General features: G+C 38.6%; 1 protein-coding gene across 3 annotated transcripts in view; it reads right to left on the bottom strand.

Annotated features, from left to right (window-relative positions):
* Positions 1-4,533: 4,533 nt before the first annotated feature.
* The window catches only part of PRRC2C (proline rich coiled-coil 2C), a 52,882-nt gene continuing 42,773 nt past the window's right edge, over positions 4,534-14,642 (bottom strand). For 2 of the 3 annotated variants that reach the window (XM_063426163.1, XM_063426164.1), the window contains exons 32-35: positions 14,338-14,444; positions 12,392-12,521; positions 8,910-9,134; positions 4,534-6,658 (exon numbers count right to left, since the gene is read on the bottom strand). In XM_063426163.1, coding sequence (XP_063282233.1) covers positions 6,374-6,658; positions 8,910-9,134; positions 12,392-12,521; positions 14,338-14,444 — 747 coding nt within the window. In that variant the 3' untranslated portion in view covers positions 4,534-6,373. The remainder of the gene's footprint in view (positions 6,659-8,909; positions 9,135-12,391; positions 12,522-14,337; positions 14,445-14,642) is intronic. The other variant, XM_063426165.1, reaches the window with a different exon arrangement.

Genomic DNA, 14,642 nt, shown 5'->3' with positions numbered 1-14,642 from the left:
AACACTGAAAGAGCGCTGGGAAAGGTAGGAGGAGCACCAGGAGAGATATTGTAGACTGATATTGCGGAGGATGAGAAGAAGCTATTGATGGTCAACAGTGACAAAAGCCGCAGAAAAATTATTGGATATTTTGGTCAGCGCTGTTTCCACAGAGTGCTTAGTGTGGAAACCAGACCGAAGCTGGTCTAGAAGAGAGTTGGACTCGAGGAAGTCTGTCCAGTGAGAGTGAGGTTAGGGGAAGTATTGTAAGGGGAAGAAGAAATATGAGAGAGCTCTTCCCTGATTGTAGAGATATTGTCAGTGAAGTGAGTTGCAAACTCTGAGGTGGTCAAAACTCCCATGGAAAATTACATAGTTGATGCAGAGTCTGGTTTTAATCCATAAAGGGCATAAATCACCTAACATTCCTAAATTGTTTGGAATAACGTGCTTTAAAACATCAGGTATGATGTTGTATCGATCAGGTAGTGTAAGGGTTACGCCCGCTTCACAGTGACAGACCAAACTCCCCGTTTAACGCACCGCAAACAGTCAATTTGCACAACCGCAAACTCCCCATTTGCACATGGTTGGATACCAAGCTAGCCATGTCCCGTTCCTTGTCCTCACTGATGTCATTGAAGGTCTCTTCCTCCACCCAGCCACGTACAACACCAAGGGTCCCCGAAAGGTGACAACAAGCCCCCTGTATTTTTTTTTTTTAAATGTACACTACTGTTACACCAGTGATTGGCCCACGTCATGCCTACACCCCCCCAAAACGTTAGTGTGTGGGGGTGCTGGAGTGACGTGGGCCAATGGGAGCCTGAATCAACTTTTGGCTCCCACTGCCCCTTTAAGAGCAAGCTCGTGACTTGAACTGTGCTCCTAGTGCCAGGCGGGCCACGTGACCGATCACTGTGGTCATTGCACGCGGCTAAGTCAGAAGAAATCAAGCCGCATGGAGGCAGGAGTGATCCAGCCACGCGCGGCTCAAGCTTAGGAGCCAGGTCGGTCCCAGGATAAGGTAAATACAGCCACAACCACTTATCCCAATCACACACCTTTCCTAACGTCCTATCCCATTAAAAGCATATTACCGCGTATTTAATAAAACAGATAGACCGCCTACTTCATCCAGGTTACCGATCGATGGTTCGCTATTCGGAGCCCTCTCTGATTTACTGTACACGACTATTCGATATTCCCACAAATTTTATATAGCATTTTATGTTTGTTTGAGACCACCTTAAAAATATTGGATATCGCTAAAAATCATGATCACTATATACTTTCTCTACAAACCTCTAAAACGAACCAAACTACTCATCCATCCGCTATACCACTTTATCCCAACTAGAACTAGTGCCCAGTTAAAATACTTGACTCTTACTTACCCACACTCAGTCATGCCACACACATTTCACCACTACTCTCACTGAATCCCTCTGACTACGGCTAAATTCATCTTCTACATCAGAACACTACTCCTAAGATTGGGTTGTATCCATGTCTCGGGCCTTTCATTTAGAATAGGGGCAGCTTCGGTCTCCTTCAACACTGACACTCCAGTGCATATTATTAAAAGATTGGGCAGATGGAAATCCTCAGTCTACAACCGATATATTCCTCATCCCGAGAAAGAAATGAGGACAGCTTTTAAAAGTTTGGCTTTGTAAATTTGATGCAATAAGTGTGTTTTTCTTTAATACCTTTTCACCCTCTTTGCATGAACCCGATTTACATATATTACTAATATGTTTCTGAACATATATATTATATTGTTCACTCACTCACTCACTCTCTGGGCTGGCCTAAGACATCATGCTGCCTAGGTCTAACGATAAATGACTATGGAGGGATAATGTATAATAAACACAGGTTACTGGTTGTGTGTGGGGGGTAATGTATAATAAACACAGGTTACTGGCTATGGGGGGATAATGTATAATAAACACAGGTTACTGGCTATGGGAGGGATAATGTATAATAAACACAGGTTACTGGCTATGGGAGGGATAATGTATAATAAACACAGGTTACTGGCTATGGGAGGGATAATGTATAATAAACACAGGTTACTGGCTATGGGGGGATAATGTATAATAAGCACAGGTTACTGGCTATGGGGGGGATAATGTATAATAAACACAGGTTACTGGCTATGGGGGGATAATGTATAATCAACACGTTACTGGCTATGGGAGGGATAATGTATAATCAACACGTTACTGGCTATGGGAGGGATAATGTATAATCAACACAGGTTACTGGCTATGGATGGATAATGTATAATAAACACAGGTTACTGGCTATGGGGGATAATGTATAATAAACACAGGTTACTGGCTATGGGAGGGATAATGTATAATAAACACAGGTTACTGGCTATGGGGGGATAATGTATAATAAACACGTTACTGGCTATGGGAGGGATAATGTATAATCAACACGTTACTGGCTATGGGAGGGATAATGTATAATCAACACGGGTTACTGGCTATGGATGGATAATGTATAATAAACACAGGTTACTGGCTATGGGGGGATAATGTATAATAAACACGTTACTGGCTATGGGAGGGATAATGTATAATCAACACAGGTTACTGGCTATGGATGGATAATGTATAATAAGCACAGGTTACTGGCTATGGGGGGATAATGTATAATAAACACGTTACTGGCTATGGGAGGGATAATGTATAATCAACACAGGTTACTGGCTATGGATGGATAATGTATAATAAACACAGGTTACTGGCTATGGGGGATAATGTATAATAAACACAGGTTACTGGTTGTGGGGGGATAATGTATAATAAGCACGTTACTAGCTATGGGGGGGATAATGTATAATAAACACGGGTTACTGGCTATGGGAGGATAATGTATAATAAACACAGGTTACTGGCTATGGAGGGATAATGTATAATAAACACAGGTTACTGGCTATGGAGGGATAATGTATAATAAACACAGGTTACTGGCTATGGGGGGATAATGTATAATAAACACAGGTTACTGGTTGTGGGGGGATAATGTATAATAAACACAGGTTACTGGCTATGGGGGGAGATAATGTATAAAAAGTACAGGTTACTGGCTATGGGGGGGGGATAATGCATAATAAACACAGGTTACTGCCATGGGAGGATAATGTATAATAAACACAGGTTACTGGCTATGGGAGGATAATGTATAATAAACACAGCTTCCCATCCGTTTGGTCTGGAACAGAAGAGGCAAAAGTATTCCAAAGACTTTAACACTAGAATCAGAATCCTAATAAAAAAAAACCTCCTTTTGGGCACAATGTTGATTGGAGTGGGATCCTTCTGAAGAACTTGTGCCATTAACGCTCTAATCCAGGAAAGGTGATCTAGTGTGGCTGATGAAGATGCAGTTAAACTAAACAGCCATCAAAACATACCACACAGCCTAAATGCAGTTCCTTATTTTTGTGCTTAATTGCAGTTTGCATCTTGAAATAAATAAGTTTGTCATAAGCTGCAGTTTAGACACTCTGGCTCAAAAAGGTTTGCCATTACTAAAGTAGAATGTGGCCACCTAGTAGCAGAGACTCTCTTACAAAAGTGGGCAGCTGATAGGGTCCCTGCCAATATCTAAAGCCAGAAAAATACACACACCGCTACATTTGCCTCAAAATAATCACGCTGAAAGAAAGTGTGTGTATATACACACACACACCTGGAAACCCAGGGAAGACTATAACTAGTAGCTAGCAGGGTTCCAGGGATGGAAGCTGGATGCCTGAAAAGCACCTTAAAGCCAGAAAGGAACCCACTCAAATAAAATGTGCAATGACAGAAGAAACTGAGGAGTCCCAACAGCCTGCACCAAAGGCTGACTAATACCAAAAGTAAATGTATAATCTACAACAGACCCAAGTCATTTGCAGTACGAAGATTGAACTCTCAGTGAGCCATAAGAGCAGTTTTGACATAGATGTCCAGTTTGTGAATCTTGTCATATGTATGTGTTGAAACGGCCTCAGAGGTTCTTTCAATTCTGTGTCTATGAGTGCAACTTACCTAAAATCAGTTCAAAAGGTTCTCTGCTAACGCAGTTCTGCATGTGTGGCATATGCTGTCACTTTTGAAATGGTCCCCATTAACTGTCAAATTAATAGTCTTTATAACTCACCTCTAATTTAGCCTCTATTTGGCCTCTCAGGAACACAGCATAGATCAACAGCATACAAAGTTAATAATCTGTCAAATCAATTAGCCGGTTGCAGTTTTGTGCACTCTATATAGTGTTAAACACATCCCTAACATGTTTGAGTCAATTAAGGAACATTTGTGTGAATACTTTTACCCATGGCAGTGGATATCCGCATACTGTTTGGAGTCATTTGTTCCATTAGGATGGCAAATGATTTCCAATGAGATGTTATTCCTCCAAATTTCAATATGTAGGAAAACCAAAACAAAATGCCCCTTATGTTATTCATGAGCAGCAATTCTAATATAACCTCAATACATTCACCATCTTTCTATGGCAGAAAGTTTAATGCATGACAGACTAATCTTTATTTAGAGAATGCTTTATTAGTTCCTGTATTCAAACTGGGATAAGGTAAATAAAGAGCTTACATATTTAATACAATGTACTTTTTCTTTTCTCTAACAGCTTCTGTAGATAGGGGTTTAAACAAACTCCCAAAATGCAGGTGTAAGATTGGCGGTAAATTCTATACAATGCCAAAACATACGAGTGGGAGAAATTTGTTTTCTGCTGTACCAATATTTTTTTCACCATAAAAAAAATTAAAAAAAAATTAAAACGTAAAACGGAAAAGTCAACATGAAAGCATATTCTAACTACAAGTGCTTCATTAAAGCACCTCAGTCATTTAACTAGCTATGTATGTGCTGATCAAGCTTTAACCATAATTTGAAATTACAATGTTTTGATCATACAGTGACTTTTCATTTAACTTTATTGATGCGCAAGCATTTCCGTACCAAATCATACATCACTGCCGCCTATAGTGTTAAAACTCAAGCTTAGACGTAATGAAAGGAATGCAAAAAAAAAAACTCATTCAAATGGTGACCAGCCTTCAACAGATGCCATATAATTTAGATTGGCCCCCTGCTCCTCAATGTTTCCTTGTTTAAATATAAATGAATATATTTTTAGACATGTGGCTTCCTAATCTCTAACTGGCTAATCCATTTATATAATTAGAAAAGATCCACCACAATCTTCTCCAAAACATTTTCTTTTCATTAAAAAAAGAAAAAAAACTACCACAACATTGCTGCATTTACATTTTATAATATACAGTCTTGCATTATGTCCAGAACAGTAATTAGGATTTTTTTTTTTTTAATTTTCATTTTATTAAAAAAAACAAAAGAAAAAAAACCTTGCCATTTAACTTGATTCAGGAAAAAAACAAATGTGGTCGCAAGGAGGTCAGATTTTAAAGGTACAGTATACAGAGTGATATCGTTAAACATTTATGACAGCAGCAACAATGACATATTTTATATTGTTCTAGCTTAGCTGTGTTGAGGAGGGGTCAAAAAAAATAAAAAAAATCCAGCTACTTCACCAATACTACACAGTGGACCTTAATATGTGTTTTGCTTTTTACCCAGAATGGCCTGTGCTAGAGTCAAAAGAAAAGTGATTGACAATGTGTCAAACAAGATAGCTTTCAGTCAAAAACCATCTTCCATATCGGCATTTATTTTAAGTGATAAGTGTCATGTAAAGAATTAACTTTTTATTTCATTACATAACAGTTAAATCTGTGTCTTCATGTAAGACCCACAGACAAATTTCTGCAAGGCCAGATATGGAGAAATGCCAGATAACGGTGTGAAATAAAATCAAATAGCATAACCCTAAACAAGACCATAAAGCGTGTTTGGGTATACATATATCATGTTTCACTCAAGCTTACTCTAGCACAGTGTGTTTAGTGAAAGTAAAAAGGTAAGTGATAACAGGGCCTTCTTTTTCCTTTCCTTTTTTCAAACACCATACAGAAGTAAAAGCCCATCCAAATGATCTACAAGTCCCGTAGTGTGTGTGTGTGTATATATGTATGTATATATATTTATATGTAAAAATGCTGTTTTGTAAGCATTTGGATTTTAAACTCTTTAAACAGCCAGGGACAATTTTAAGGAAAAAAAAAATAAAAAAAAATAAGTCAACCTCTCAGATCTAAAATGCTGAAAGGGCAGCAAGAACAGACACCATCTCCTTCACATGATTGCTAACTAAAACGTCTGCTGTACCCACAGTACTTCTTTGAGCTGCTGTGTCTTCAGTAAACAAACAAAAAGCATATATGAAAATAATCAATACACCTCAGTGTAATGCTCAAAACATAACCATCTACAAACTGCATCTATGATTTTGTCTCTTCTGTTTTGATGGCCTGAGGTTTAATTGGTCCAGTTCTAATAGGTTTAGTGGATGTCGGCACTGCAACTGGGGCCATAGGGGCTGCAGGTGCTGAGTTATCTTCCACTTTCTCCTGTTGGACCATTGTGGTATCTGGCAGGCTGTCTGTAGGCTTAACAGGCGCTGGGGTTGCTTTCGGGGGCTTCGATACAACTGGTTTGCTCTGCTGATGCTGTTGCTGCTCAAAGAAACGGTGTGTTGACTGTAGGACCTCTGCTCTCTGTTTTGCCTTAAAGGAATGGGAAGGAAAACAAAAAAAAAACCAGAACAAAAAAAAACAAAAAAACAAAAACAAAACAGATGTGTTCCATTAATTAAGATGTGCAAAGGTATATGAATATACATTTTTATGTCTAGTAAGCACTACAAATGTACAACTCTGAAAACACATTTAAGAAATTTATATCCAAAACACTGTGCCTGAAGCGAATAAGTTTAAGCTGGACCAATTAAAAACCAGTGTGGATGAGAAATCTCTACAACATGTTAGGCACAGCAATCATGTAATCTATAAAATCTGCTGGTTATAAATACTAATAGAACATAACCTTTTTATTATTAACCCCTTAACCCCTTAAGGACCAAACTTCTGGAATAAAAGGGAATCATGACATGTCACACATGTCATGTGTCCTTAAGGGGTTAAGGACTACACCAATTGTACACATTCTGATAAAAAAGTAAACAAAACCTGGAATTTGACTATATGTCTGTTCAACGGTAATTCACTTTTCATTTAAAGTGCACCCACACATATATAATTTATTGTGAACCAGGGTTTTAATTTCACATAAAATATTTAGCTATGAAATATCATTTAATATGCAATATAAAAAGATTTGAGAAATTAAGAAATGCTATTTTCTTTAGTTCTGCATGGCATTTTAACTGTGAATGCTATAATACTGTTTGCTTTTACTGCAATAAAATACACATTTGTATTCAGCGATGTCTCACGTGTACCACCCATGTACAGGTTTTATTGTGTTTTGAAAAGTTACATGGTCAAATATAGCAAGTTACATTTTTCAGTTTACACATTGTAATTTGCCAGACTGGTTATGTTGACTTTGAGACCGTATGCCCAGGAATAAGAATTATCCTCATGATAGCATACCACTTGCTAAAGTAGACAACCCACGGTATTGCAAATAGGATATGTACAGTCTTTTTTAGTAGCCACTTATTTACACACACTGGCCAAAGTTAGTGTTCATATTTGTTTGTGTGTGAAAAATGCAAAAAACTATTTTGAACGCCAATTTTATCCAGTGTTTGTGACTAAAAAAAGCCTTAAAAAAAAAAAAAAATTGTGCATGTGCATATAAAAGTACTTTGCATATAATATATACACACACACATTATATATATATATATATATATATATATACACACACACACACACACACACACACACTAAAGAGTAATACATTGTAAATTGCAGCAAATTAATCTATTTTGTTCTCATGCTATGCAGTTTCCAGTAAAGTGACATAAAATGGCCACTAGATGTCACTAATAGGATACAAATATCCGTGATAAACTACATCCAAAGCTGTTCCTAATCACAGTGGTTATCAGATAGTTAATAACAAAAAATCCAAATAAGGAAGGAAAGGAGGTAAATATTAAAAGAGAATAATGATAAATAAGGAGTGGACCATGCGGTTAAGGCTGAATCATTTGAAAAACCAAGCTTATAATAATCTCGCAAAAATATAGAAAAATTTCAACAATTTCCCAAAGTTGAAGGACAGAAAGATGCATAGGCTCTTCCTTTATTTCATTAACAGGTTACTATAGTGCTAGGAATACAAAGCTGTACTCCTGGCACTAAAGCAGTAAAGGCTTTGCTGCTTAGAGTGTCCCTTTAAGTTCAACTGTGAAATTGATCAATGTTTCAAGTTGCCTTGTTTAATTGCATACACAAGTCAAAGTAACCCATATATCTTAATTTAATTGGAGTTTTCATAAAATTCTAATGCAACTAATTTTTTTTTCATGAACAGTCTAGCTTTATGACAAACTCAAAGGTGGCAGCCCCTCTTCAAAAAGTGAGTTACACTTTTTGCAAAGTATTTTTGCTGAAGTATTTCATTATTTGCAAGGCTGTCACGGTCTTAACGGATAGTGCTGTGTAAGTGCATTGTGAACAGCATAAATGTAAGGAATCTAAACTCATGGGGATTATCAGAAAATATGCAAGCACGAATGCTTGGAACATCTTGAAAACGTGTCAGGTCAACTCACAAGTGCAGGGAAGATAACATCTCCTATACTTACACCCCAACTCTGTAAATTAGTAAACTTTTAGTATGATGTAGGGAAGAGGAATAGTTGATATTGGTAAAGAACATGTGTTAACAATTTGAATTGTAAATTATAAATAAGGCTGGACAGAAGATTTTAAATAGATAGTGGTGGTGATGGTGGGAATAAGTTAATTTACATTCAAATTGATTTCCATAAGCCACACTGACCTTTAAATCCTGCTCAGCCTTCATAGCAGCATGTGTCGAAGTAACACGAACCCCTGAAGGTGCAATAGGCGGAGCTCGAGACACGTGGTGAAGGCGAGGATGGTTCATCAGGCCTGCGGGCATCTGATTGGGCAATCCCATGGGTGGCCGCTGAACAGGAGGTTGAAAAGAATTTGGATGAGGTGCTCGGACCATAGGAGGAACAAGGTTGGGCTGTGAGAGAATCTAAAGCAAAAATAAAACAATTTCAAATGAATATCCACACTTGAGTCAGATATTTAAGTTCTAGATGATATTTGGTACTGTAGCTACTGGCTATGGATAACATAACATATGTCAAGTGCAAGTTTAGATTCCCAGAGGTATTTTTGCAAACAAAAAATATAATTTGATTATCTAATAATGCAAATATTGCATTCACATCTTTTCCTTAAAGGAGCACTATAGGGTCAGGAACACAAACAGTTATTCCTGACCCTACAGTGGTAAAACTATCATCTAGCCCCCCTGGCCTCCCCTCTTACTTGTATTCAATTCTGGAGCTGCTGGCATCAGAAGTGGTGGTCTGAACCAATCAAAATACTTCCCCACAGGATTGGCTGAGGTTGTCAAGGAGGCATATCAGAGGCAGAGCCAGCACAAGTCAAACACAGCCCTGGCCAAATCAGCATCTCCTCAGAGATTAATTAAATCAATGCATCTCTATGAGGAAAGTTCAGTGTCTGCATGCAGAGGGTGGAGAAACTGAATGGCAGTGCTGCTTACTCTGCAGCACTGCCCAAGGAAGCAGTTTTAGCAGCCATCCAGTGAGTGTCCAGTGAAGTTATCACTAGGCTGTAATATAAACACTGCATTTTCTCTGAAAAGAAAGTGTTTACTGCAAAAAGCCTGAAGGGAATGATTCTACTCACCAGAACAAATTCAATAAGCTGTAGTTCTGGTGACAATAGTGTCCCTTTAATGATCGGGTTCATTCATTGAACTCATAACATCTAGTAAGGGTGGGAGAGAGCTACTTTATTGTTACTTTTACAGCTGCAAAGAATGTGAAAAGAATAGAGCAGTGGTTTCCAAACCAATCCTCAAGGCACGCCTACCAGTTCAGGATTTAGGGATTACCTAGTTGGGTCCAACGTGTTTTTCTTTCATTCTAAAATACCTTAACACTACTGGGCTAGTAGGCATGCCTTGAGAACTGGTTTGAAAACCACTGGAATAGAGAATGGATGACCAATATTTCTTCACATGTGAAAAGTTGATTTCTTCAAAAACAGAAATCAATGTCACATATGCAGACGAGATGGCTCAGAGGACACTGTGCTAGTAATGGTTTGAAAATAAACGTTTTTACATGGCAGTAATAGTGGAGTGAAAAACTTAAGATAAAGGGACATTTCAGGCACCATGCTTTTAAACTATTCAAATGAATAGATTAGAGTGCAAGGAAGTCATCCCTCTCCTAGTTACTTTAATTGTATACATTTTTGCAAATTTGTACAATTAAAGGCAATTTTTCATTCAAGTTTTATAAAGCAGTTCAGTGAGCACCTGGGTGGCTTCCTCTTCCTCATTGACTTCGATGTGTGGAAGAGGACGAGTTTCACAAGACAGACAAAATAATGAAAACACTAGGTCGGGCTGGAATATTTCCCTGTGGGAAGGTTGAAGCTGCAATATGATGTGATTTTCAGCATCATAGAAAACTTCACAGGTGACCCTTTCAATCTGTATGTCACAACTAGCCTAAACACTCCTTACAATCAGAAGGTGTGCGCAGATAAAAAAACAAAACAACTAATCATATTCCTCTGTACAAAACCATGCAATTAAAAAGCAAGGTTAGTTTAAAAGGATCACTAAGGTCAGGAACACAAACATGTATGTACCCTATAGTATTAAAATTACTATGTCACCCCTTTGCCTTATTTCCAGCGCCATGTGGGTCCACTGGTACTACTCCCAATCTGTCTTCTTGGCTGACATCAGAAGTGATTATCTCAGCTAATCATAATGCTTTCCCATAGAAATTCTGATGATCTCAGCCAAAGAGGCGGGGTGGAGCCAAACGCTGCTCTGGCTTATCAGCATCGCATATAGATGCATTGAATTAATGAATCTCTATGAGGAAAGTTCAGTGTCTCAATGTAGAGCTTGGAGACACTGAACCCAGGAAGCACCTCTTGTGGCCGTCTGAAGACTGGTCACTACAGATGTACATGCTACAAGGTAAAAACTGCCTTTACTGTGAAAAAGTAATGTTTACAAAAAAAAAAAGCTTTCAGGGACATGGTATAGACACCAGAACTACATTAACCTGTAGTTTAACCGGTGACTATAGTGTCCCTTTAACAGGCGTTTAAGATCTGCTTCTAAAACAAGAACCTAAACCAGTGGGGTTTCTAAACGTTTTAGGTTCAAGGCGCCCTTAATATTTAAATATTTTTCCAAGATACTCCAAGTCAAAACAAAGTTCTGTGCTGTATATCTGAATATTGGTGCGGCATATACTGGCACTATAGTTTAATGTATAGTGTTGGTGTTTAATTGAAGAGGTGGTTGTATATAATTTTAGTGTTTTAAGACAAGAGTGAGTGTGTATGCAATATTTGCTTTTATATGTAAAATTTTTGTGTAGTATTGGTGTTTGAGTGAAAGGATGTGTTTGTATATAATTTAGTAATTTGGATGCAGGGGTGTGTTTGCATTAGATTGCAGGAGTGTGTGTTGCTTGGATGTATGGACATACACTACCACATACATACTTAGATATATGCACGTTAGCACACAGATGCATATAAATACATGGACACACATATATACATATGTATACACACACATATATATATTATATATATATATATATATATATATATACACACACACCGACACAAACACACACCTTGACACAGATACAGACTAATACGCAGAGATGCACATCCTGACACATGTACACAAAAACAGAGACACAAAGAAGCACACCCTGTCACACAGATGCACACTGACACAAACGTGACCCTCCTGTTAGCTTACCTTTTGTGCCCAGGAGGGTGACTTGGGGTCCTGGTCCTGCTGCAGCTGGTAGTGAGGGGTCTGGAGCAGCTCATTGTGCTGCTCTGCTCTACATATATGCTGCCTGTCCCACACAGTCACTTTGTATAATGCTGGAAGGAAGTGACAGGCTGTCACTTCCTCACAGCCGTTCGACACTAAAGGGACCCGGTCGTTGTCTTAAATGGCCGCGGCGCCTGCCTGGGCCCCTATTCAGTAGAAATGTTTCCTTAGTGCTATGATCATAGCAGAAGGGAAACATTTTGCGGCACCCCTGTGTGCCAATCACGGCACCATGGGCACCGCGGACACAGTTTGGGAACCGCTGACCTAACCTATACAAAGATTACTGAACTTATGGCACATAATACAAAAAAAATTAATGTCTTGTAATATTAATTGTGAGCTCATTATTGGAGACATGGTCTCATTACCTGAGGAGGGAACTGTGTAGGGAATGGTGGTTGCCCAATTCGGACACCGGCTGCGGACGTAAACTGGTGTTTTTGGTAAACCAGACTGTTCATTTTACTGGACTGGCTGTTTGGACTGGTTGAACTGGCCCTGAGGGAAAAGACACAATGCAACAAAGCTGTAAATATATAATATTGAAAACTATTTTGGAATAAGATACTGCAGAAATTACAACAAAAGAAAAATATGCATTAAAGTTTTAAAGACAAATTTATTCTTTTAAGTCAAAGTTAACAAATGTAAATAGTTATAAAATTTCATCACTTAACATTGATACAAGAAAAAAACAAAAAAAAAACAGCATCACCTTTTAAAAACTAAATCCCCCAACCCCCCCCCAAAAAACATATATACTGGCATGTTGACTATGAAGCAGTAGACTACGAAAGAAACCAGACAAGCCTGGGTCACAGATCACAATAAAAAATTAAATTTCTAGCAACGAGTGCCAAAAATTGCAACCGACTTTGGTTGCATGTATTTCAGGGTTCATGAAAGTAAATCTCAGCACAGATTAAAACATTTTAACTGTAAAGAAATTAAGAAAGCATTTTTTTCTGGTGCCATGTTATTTTTAATCCTGTAGCACTACATTTTTTCCTCAAATTTCAAAAAGTAATGGGCATTAGGCAATTTTAAAATCTATACAAAGCGCTTGCATTCGTGGCCACTTGGAAAAAAGTATGGCAAGTTTAAAACTTAAAAATCATAGAAATCCTTCAGTTGAACAGCACATTTCCATAAATTCATTACAGGTGTAAAATCTGCTCAATTTATTCCTCCATGTCATCTGCCTTTTACAGCAGAGAGAAACTGCCTGTCTCGCCCTCTTATAGTATATTATCAATGTTTGATACTAAAACACATTAAAGGAACAATATAAGGTCAGGAACACAAACATTTATTCCTGACCGTTTAGTGTTAAAACCACTATGTAGGTGGCTTGCCCCCCTGCTTTCTTTAACAGGTATAATATGTACATTATTTTCAGTATGGTGTGCTGGTTCCACCCCCAATTCGCCCTCCTTCGATGACATCAGAATTGATCCCATAGGAAAAGCATTGAATTGGCTTTAAAGGAGGCGGGACATGGCAGAGCTAAAAGCCAGCATGGCCAATCAGCATCTCCTCACATATTAACTCAACCAATGCAGCTCTAAGAGGAAAGTTCAGCGTCTCCATCTGTGGAGATGCTGAACAGTGCTGCCCCAGGAAGCCCCTCTAGTAGCGTTCTCAGGAGTGGCCACTGGATGTGTCCCTAGGCTGTAATGTGAACACTACCTTTTCTCTGAAAAGACAGTGTTTACATAAAAATGCCTGCAGGGACTGACTATACTCACCAGAACTACAACAAGCCCCTGACCAATTCCCTTAAGCCCCCTACAGCCCCTAAATCCCACTACCACTGCTAACCCCTCACCCCAACCTACAGCCAGACTAATGCCTTTAACAACCTCAACAAAGCCTAAACTTCCACTACAGCCTTTAACTTCCCACTAATGTCCCGACCCCAGCAGACCACAGGTAAGTTCTCAAACTGAGTACTTACTCGTGGGGGGCGCCACAGCACTCCTGGCACTATAAACGCTACAGAGGGCTGAAGTGGTCCTTTACATACTCCATTGCCCCTCCCAAGATTAGGTTCTGGATCTGCCTCTGCATAGACTGATGTCTCAACTTCTTACAACAGCCAATTGCATAGCACAAGTTCCATGACTCTTACACTCCTCTCTAATAAAGGTGTGCAGTGTAATATATTTAAAAAGTAACTATATAAACGCAAAGCACATCTAAAAAAAAGTATATATTGATTTTTTTATTTCAAAATGTGCACATTTTATAGGAACTAGCATGCAATGAGGCTATATAACTTCTTATTTCCATGGCTAGCAAAAGTCACACTTACCGGAAAGGACTGGAAGTGGGAGTGGTGCTTCTTCCACCCACAGGCGGTGTACCTGGCTTCACGTGATCCAAGCCACTACCATAGGGCTTCAGGTCCATTTCTGATATCTATACAAATAATATGCAGTAATTATTAATCCAGAGATAACAAAATAAACGACAAACAGTGACACATTTACCAGCATGCATCTGGAGGCACATTCATTATGTACTATAGTAAGCCACTTCCCTTTCAACAGTCTTATGTCAGAAAATCGTAACTAGATCTGAACAGCTTATATAGCTGTAAATGCTTGACGTTTTTCT

Source organism: Pelobates fuscus, chromosome 7 (assembly GCF_036172605.1).
Source record: "Pelobates fuscus isolate aPelFus1 chromosome 7, aPelFus1.pri, whole genome shotgun sequence".
Lineage (NCBI taxonomy): Eukaryota > Metazoa > Chordata > Amphibia > Anura > Pelobatidae > Pelobates > Pelobates fuscus.
Note: the sequence above shows the minus strand (reverse complement) of the source record. Positions and strands in the feature narration are given on the sequence as shown.